General features: G+C 38.3%; 1 protein-coding gene across 1 annotated transcript; it reads right to left on the reverse strand.

Annotated features, from left to right (window-relative positions):
- Nucleotides 1-1,679: 1,679 nt before the first annotated feature.
- LOC111868164 (gastrula zinc finger protein XlCGF7.1-like) lies at nt 1,680-5,762 on the reverse strand. The gene is made up of 3 exons (XM_023858592.1): nt 5,739-5,762; nt 4,985-5,152; nt 1,680-2,066 (listed from the first exon to the last, which is right to left on the reverse strand). The coding sequence occupies exons 1-3, from the start codon at nt 5,760-5,762 to the stop codon at nt 1,680-1,682; spliced, it is 579 nt and encodes a 192-aa protein (XP_023714360.1).
- Nucleotides 5,763-8,532: the final 2,770 nt, after the last annotated feature.

Raw genomic sequence — 8,532 nt, forward strand, 5'->3', positions numbered from 1 at the left:
ACCCTGCTTTCTAAAAGACTTATTACATATATCACAACAAATTTGGTTCACCCCACTATGTATGTGTTCATGTGTCTTCGTATTACTCTGCTGACTGAATGACTTATTTCAATACATCAGAAGAAAATAGCTTCTCCCCACTATGTATGTGCTGATGTGTCTTCAGATGACCCTGCTTTCTAAAAGATTTATTACATACATCACAGCAAAATGGCTTTTCACCACTATCTATGCGTTGGTGTTTCTTCAGAGTACTCTGCTGACAGAATGACTTAATACATACATCACAGCAAAACGGCTTTTCACCACTATGTATGCGCTGATGTGTCCTGAGAGTTCTCAGATCTCTGAATGACTTATAACATACATCACAGCAAAATGGCTTTTCTCCACTATGTATGCGCTGATGTGTCTTGAGAGTACTCAGATCTCTGAATGACTTATTATTAATAAGTCATAAGTGATAAGTGATGTATGTAATAAATTATTACATACATCACAGCAAAAAGGTTTTTACCACTATGTATGCGCTGATGTGTCTTGAGAGTACTCAGATCTCTGAATGACTTATTATTAATAAGTCATAAGTGATAAGTGATGTATGTAATAAATTATTACATACATCACAGCAAAAAGGTTTTTACCACTATGTATGCGCTGATGTGTCTTGAGAGTACTCAGATCTCTGAATGACTTATTATTAATAAGTCATAAGTGATAAGTGATGTATGTAATAAATTATTACATACATCACAGCAAAAAGGTTTTTACCACTATGTATGCGCTGATGTGTCTTGAGAGTACTCAGATCTCTGAATGACTTATTATTAATAAGTCATAAGTGATAAGTGATGTATGTAATAAATTATTACATACATCACAGCAAAAAGGTTTTTACCACTATGTATGCGCTGATGTGTCTTGAGAGTACTCAGATCTCTGAATGACTTATTATTAATAAGTCATAAGTGATAAGTGATGTATGTAATAAATTATTACATACATCACAGCAAAAAGGTTTTTACCACTATGTATGCGCTGATGTGTCTTGAGAGTACTCAGATCTCTGAATGACTTATTATTAATAAGTCATAAGTGATAAGTGATGTATGTAATAAATTATTACATACATCACAGCAAAAAGGTTTTTACCACTATGTATGCGCTGATGTGTCTTGAGAGTACTCAGATCTCTGAATGACTTATTATTAATAAGTCATAAGTGATAAGTGATGTATGTAATAAATTATTACATACATCACAGCAAAAAGGTTTTTACCACTATGTATGCGCTGATGTGTCTTGAGAGTACTCAGATCTCTGAATGACTTATTACATACATCACAGCAAAATGGCTTTTCGCCACTATGTATGCGCTGATGTGTCTTGATATTTGTCAGATTTCTGAATGACTTATTACATACATCACAGCAAAATGGCTTTTCGCCACTATGTATGCGTTCATGCGTCTTCAGATTACTCTGATGATTGAATGACTTATTACATATATCAAAGAAAAATGGCTTCTCCCCACAATGTATGCGCTGATGCCTTTTCAGATTAGTCTGTTTACTGAATAACTTATTACATACATCACAGGAAAATGGCTTTTCGCAACTATGTATTCGTTGGTGTTTCTTTAGAGTACTCTGCTGACAGAATGACTTATTACATACATCTCAGTAAAATGGCTTTTTGCCACTATGTATGTGCTGATGTGTCTTCAGATGATTCTGCTTTCTAAATGACTTATTACATACATCACAGTAAAATGGTTTTTCGCCACTATGTACGTGCTGATGGGTCTTCAGATGACTCTGATGACTAAAGGACTTATTACATACGATGCAACAAAATGGCTTCTCACTATGTATGCACTGATGCACCTTTAGAAGACTCTTACAGCTGAATGACATAGTACACACAATGCAACAAAATGGCTCTTCCCCACTATGTATGTGCTGATGTGCTCTCAGAATTATATGCTGACTGAATGATTCACCACACTCATTGCAGGAATACTGTCGATCCTCCCCATGTATGGGTTGAAGTTCATTCAAATTACCCTGGAAAATGAGAGTAAACAACATGATAAATCCTACTAGCAAGAGAAATAAGCTTGAAGCCTTAATACAGTTAGATGTTAAATCAGCAAGCTTGAGAGTGATAATGGAGGGGGGAAGGAGGGACAGAGAGAGCTGAGTCCATCAGCATGGATGGAGGTTTCTGAGTCAACATTAGGCTGCCCTGTCACTGTTTAACAAATTGCAATATTAAATGAAATTATGCATTTGTAAGGTTGGACAGGTATCCAAATAATAGTGGTTAGGCTCCTAGAATGAAATAACAATAAAGGCTGTATATGTGTGTGTGTGTGTGTGTGTGTNGCGCGTGTGCCACTTCTCGAAGCAGTCCATGACACACAGCGCAACATCACATTTTGTACAATAGAAAATGGTGCTCCTGCTTTTCTTATCCATCAAACACACACAACATCTTTGTTTCCCTTTGGTTGGCCAGTGTTGTGAATGTTTCACCTCCAGTCGACTCAGTTGGGCACCAGATTAACTGGGCCTCACCAGAGAAACGCCAATGACCGTGACATTTGTTTGTGCAATTAAAGGATCATCTTGGCGGAGGGGGGTTTCCAGAAAATTAGAATAATTATATTTATTGACAAAGCGACACTCTCACCTGTTAGTAATACTCGCACAATAGTGATGCAAAGTAATTACATTATTAGTCAAAAAGAGTGACAAGCAGACACTGATACCAAAAGTCACAGTGATGAAGATGCCTCTTACTCACAAAGTAATACTGGTCAATGGGTTTATACCTCTTCTGAGACACAAAATAAAATATTGTGACGTATTTTCATTATGCAGAACCCCCCCCCTTCCAGCGGTGACATAACAGCATCGGAGCAATTGGGGTTGCTACAGTAACAGGCTAGTAAACATTCTGCCCTCCCGCCCCGCAGTGACGTAACAGCACTACACACTGTGACGTCACAGGGGACACTGCCGTTAACACAAGGCAAAAGGGAATGGTATATAAAAACGGCTGATCAGTATGTGAGCAGTATGACTAACAAATGACAGACCCGACCTCTCGGCAGAGAGGGCGCACCAAATGAAGAGGACAGTAACTTTCATATAAGATAAAAGAAAAGAAATCTTGACAGAAACCAACACAGATTGACTGACGAACCGTGAGTCGCAATGTGACTTGGACTTGGATGTGAGCAGTGTGTGATCAGGGGTGACATACTGTTGATCGTGAAGTCGCTGAGAGCACTGGAGGTAACTGAGATACTACCAGTGGCAGTAATTGTGAATTGTAAAAGTGTGCGAGCAAATGTGGAATAAATTCGCTATATTCAATAAGGCGTGAAATTATTTGTTGCGTTACATACCCAACATGTGATTATATATAAAGAAATATATGACAATCTGACACTGACTTTCAAACTGATAAAGAAATATATGACAATCCGACACCAACTTCCTAACCGATAATTCTCTACTGAAAACCAATCCTTGAATATGTCACATTTCCTTGAAAACTCTGGAAGCACTAACATGCGAACACAGATGAATATTTAGTCCTCAGTTCTTAAAAATTTGTGGTCCATTTGGCTGACCACACCATAAACAGTCATATCTAAACGTAAATAGTATTAAAACCAGTAGCGTGATAAACAATTTCATTGTTCAGATCTAACGAATGAACCACTGACATGAACTTGCATGGCTCTGTTTTGGTTTCAAACCAAAGATCAAACTGTCAGCATTCCCAAAGGGAGCATGAGTCCTTTATATAACATTTGGCCAACATGGGGTGCTACTTGCTGTAGATATATATTACATTCATCCATTAAAGATTAAGGGTTAATCAGAACCACTTCTGCTGCTGCAACGAATGTATACATGTAGGGGGACAGCATTTTCAACACCTTCTGTGACCTGTGAACTGCATACTTCATTCCACACGTTACTGGCCACAAGCTTACTGATTCACTAGCAAAATTAGTATGTGTCTTCCAGCCAGTGGTACATCAGTCGTTGTGAACTGGCCGAGAAAAGTAGGAACATATGTAGATGTAGAAAATTTCTTTGATGTTCATTAATAGCCTTATTTATGTGTTTAATTACATGCATTGCATATACCACTTAACCACAATTTTGTCTATATACTTGTATTAGGATATGTTGCCAATGCCAGTTCTTCACTATTGCTCTCTACACCTTTTACACATTCTTTGTATCTAATGTTCAGTCACCTTTCTGTCTGACAGACAACAACAACAAAAAAATCTGTCATGACAACCAGTCACCTGAAAGCAGGTANAGCCAGTTTTTCACTATTGCTCTCTACAACTTTCACACATTCTTTGTATCTAACGTTCAGTCATGACAACCTGTCACCTGAAAGCAGGTACAGGGGCAAATCCAATGGTGTCAGGTATATTAAATTTACTTCAAACAAAGGGCAACAGGTAACACGTGTCTATATTCAGTCACACTTTTCACAAATCTTTAGAGAATCATTAGTTATCCTCTTACAAATCCTCAACATAATGACACCTCTATGTTATTACATGGATACAGACTGCATGGGAGACAGAAAACAAATTATAAACTTCAGCATTTATAGATCCTGGGAACTCTATGACGTAGTACCAAAGCACTGCTTATTGGACTGGACAAAGAAAATTTGAAAAATTTTTCCTGTGTAGAATTTACCGCAAACATTCAGTTTATACAGTATTTCATTTCATCTATATTAGAACTGCTCAAAAGAAAATGGGACTGGTACATCACAAGCAACATTCTACAAACTACAGTTGCCTGGAGACATTTCAGGAAAAAGAAACCTTCAGAATCTAGTCAACAGCGCAGTGGAGCTGTTTCATGTTCACAGACAGACAAGCGGCTTTTCTGTACATTTGTGTCATCTGCCTAACAGCGCACATACAGCTCACCTCTACTTCAGCCTTTATTTCTGGAAATGTTATTGGGACAGGATCCTCTTCCTCTTCTGCATCTGAGACTGCTTCAGCTTTTACATTCATGGCCTGATTTGCATCATGAAGTGTTGGGTATATCTCACCATGTGGAATCACTAAAGCATTCTCCAAATTTGTACAGTTCTGTAAAAAACCATTACATCCTTCTCAGAAATGGATGCACAACACCCTACATTAACCAGCGTATGTTCTTCTTGCTATGTTGATTTCTTGTCACATCTAACTCATAAGAGCTGTTCTGTACAGATGTTCTTCTCTACAGCTATCACGATCACCAGAAAGTACTCGGTTCATAGCTCAGTGACCTTCCCGAGGAACTAATAGTCACTGCGGCAATACAGAAAATATCTCCTTTTTTGCTACCTTAAAACATCATAATGAAGAGTTCCACAACTTGTAACCTTCATTCACCAAGCATAATTATATGATAAAGTCAAGAAGGATGAGATGGGCGAGAAATGGAATGCATACAGGATATGTTGACAAAGCCAGAAAGGGCTCATTACTGTGATCACACATGCTCATCATGACTCTGTATTCTAAGGCAAACAGACACAGCAAAAACCCTTCCAAATTACTTCTTTCAAATCTATCTTAATAGCATCTCCCCATCCTCACTTAGGTCTCCCAAGTTGTCTGCTTCTCTCAGGTTTTCCCTTCAAAACTTTGTATGCATTTCTCACTGTTCCATGTGCACTGCATGACTTACCCACATCTCTCTCCTTGAACTCATTGCTCTCCTAAATAATATCCCAAACCGTTATCACCCAAGTGTACAAAACTCTCAACATGGATCATGCAAACATACAGAAGTGTTTCACAAAATATTTAGTTACTTTGGTCAACACAACTGACATACTCGTACAATACAATTCATATCTGTGCACAGAAGCACAAAACACTCAGAATTCATTCGCTTACATCAGGAAACTTTTCTTCAGCTCTATACAGTACAATTCTTGCCACTCCTGTTGCAAGAGAATGCAGAATCTTTAGTAACCTTGAAACCTGTTCATCACATTATAAATATCTTGTGGGTTCATTGGAATTAGCTCACAAGGGTCCTAGTAACTTATTGGTTCTAACAATACCACTGACAAATTGTGAAGAGTTCTGTGACGCCCTAAGGATTTTTGCTGCTATAGAATTTCTCTCAGATACAGTTCTGTTTATGCAGAATTTAATTTCATCTGCATCAGAGCTGCTTAAAAGGAAACAGAAGTGGTACATCACAAGCAGCAAATATGCAACAAACTATAACTGTCTAGAGACACTTCAGAAAAAGGCCTTCAAAGGCGAGTCAGCAGCATATTTGAGTTGTTTCAAGTGCACAGACAGACAGACAGACAAAGATGAGAAAAACAACTGGAATTCCTGCGTATTTGTGATATCTGCCTAACAGTGGATATACAGAAACATACAGCTCACCTCAGGATTAGCCTTTATTTCCTGAAATGTTATTCACACAGGATCAGCTTCCTCTTGTGACTCTGAGACTTCCTCAGCTTTTATATTCATGGCCTGGCTTGCATCATGACTTGCTGGGTATGTCTCACCATATGGACCCACTACAACCTTCTCTGAATTTGAACAGTTCTGTGAAGGCATGACATCTTCAATCAGTCATGGCTGTACAACACCATACATGAAACAATAATGCTCACCTTGCTGTAGCTGTTTTTCATTACATCCAACCCATAACAGCTGCTCTGTACAGATTTCTTCTCTACAGACTTCATAATCTTAAGTTCATAACGCAGAGACCTTCCTGAGAAACCTATGGTGCCTGTGGAAGTACAGAAAATACATATCTGCTCTTTATGGAACCTAAGCACTCATTACTGTGTTCACAAACCCATCATGAATTTGCATCCTGACACAAACGTAGTCCAAAACCCCATAATTGTATCTTTAACAAAATCCATCTTCACAGTTGTCTCCTAAGGGATCTCACTCATTCAGGTCCTTTGTCAAAATTTTTGTATGCATTTCTAATTCTCACATGCGTGCTATATGACCTACCCATATGACAATATGAGCAGCCGTTCATAGGAACTGAACCAGCTTGCGGCATCTCAATTCAAGTTGCCAAGAAAGCGATTAGAGACTGGACTGATAGAAACCATAAAAAATACTGGGAATCCATAATTGGACTCAGACAGGCTAAGTGTTTTACAGCAGGACCCTCTGCCAGATGAACGAAGGATCTGTTGAGATTAAACAGAGATCAACTAAGATGGGTGGTAGGATTACTTAGCAGATACTATCACCTGAAAGGACACCTTTTCAAGGAGGGACTGACAGACAACCAAACCTGTGAAAGGTGCCTACAAGAAAATGAATCAGCAGCACACATCCTGTGTGATTGTGAGGCCGTAGCTTATTCAAGATTTTGTCACTTGTGACTATTATGACAACCCCATAAGCAGGGTCCTACTCTTTATTAAAAGTGTAGAATTAATAAAGGGCTAATCCAAGGGGAAACACAATAGTTCATTGAATGATGCAGTGTGGGGGGCTGTCTTAATGGCCTAACCCTTACATACATACATACCCATATCACTCTCCTTCAATTGATCCGTCTCGCACATAACAATGCAAAGTGTTACAATATGAAGAACCATGTAAACTCCCCAGATGGCTTATGAAAACTAACACAAGCTTGGCATAATAAGTTTAGTTTCCACGTGAACTGACTGATAACGATAAAATTCTTCTCTGGGCACACAAGCACAAAACACTCACCATCCTTTCTGTCACAGTAGGAAATGTTTCTTCAGCTCTCTGTAGCAGAATTCTCGGCATTCCTGTTGCAAGAGAATGCAGAATCTTTCATAGCCTTGAAACTTTATTTTATCACACAAGATGCTTTGTCGGTGGCAAATTAATTCATTTACAAACATCCTAGTGATATAGCATCATATTTCTAACAAGTATACCATTAACTAGCTCTGAATATTTGCCCACATCTGTAAGCAAACATACTAATTATTGTGAACAAACACACACTGACGCGGACTACTTTCTTCTAACAGAAGAGGCAGGCAGAGATTGCTGAAGCTTGATGTCTTATTACACGTTGTGTAGTCTTTATCACATTGTTGCTCAGTTTTGAAGGCAGTTAGTTCACCCGTTTTGAGTCAACCTCTTTCTTCCAAAACGTGGGTAAGTGACTACCAGACTGCACGGAATTACTTCCTAGAAACAGCACAACCACTCTACAAATTTACATCGCAGAGCCGCAAAAATGCACTTGTTTGTACTGCAACTTCAAGCAGTTCAATATAGATATTTCCTGATAGACTCAAATTTTCTGAGATAAAACCTATATACAAGAATGGTGATAAAAATCTTATCAATAACTATAGACCCATATCATTATTGACTTCTTTCTCTAAGATATTTGAAAGAGTGCTGTTTGCAAGACTTTGTCATCATCTGACTAACAATAACGTGTTGGCGAGTGAACAGTTTGGATTTCGACCTGATTCTTCCACTGAAAA

The sequence above is a fragment of the Cryptotermes secundus genome, unplaced genomic scaffold (assembly GCF_002891405.2).
Source record: "Cryptotermes secundus unplaced genomic scaffold, Csec_1.0 scaffold5916, whole genome shotgun sequence".
NCBI classification, from domain to species: Eukaryota; Metazoa; Arthropoda; class Insecta; order Blattodea; family Kalotermitidae; genus Cryptotermes; species Cryptotermes secundus.

Bases quoted from the DNA above. Each gene is read 5' to 3' on its own strand.
- LOC111868164 (XM_023858592.1), bottom strand. From the start codon at position 5,762: ATGAGTTCAAGGAGAGAGATGTGG. The intron at 5,153-5,738 runs GTAAGTCATGCA...GGTTTTTTACAG, and splicing joins GTTCAAGGAGAGAGATGTGG to AACTGTACAAATTTGGAGAA. The intron at 2,067-4,984 runs GTGAGCTGTATG...CTCATTTTCCAG, and splicing joins AAATAAAGGCTGAAGTAGAG to GGTAATTTGAATGAACTTCA.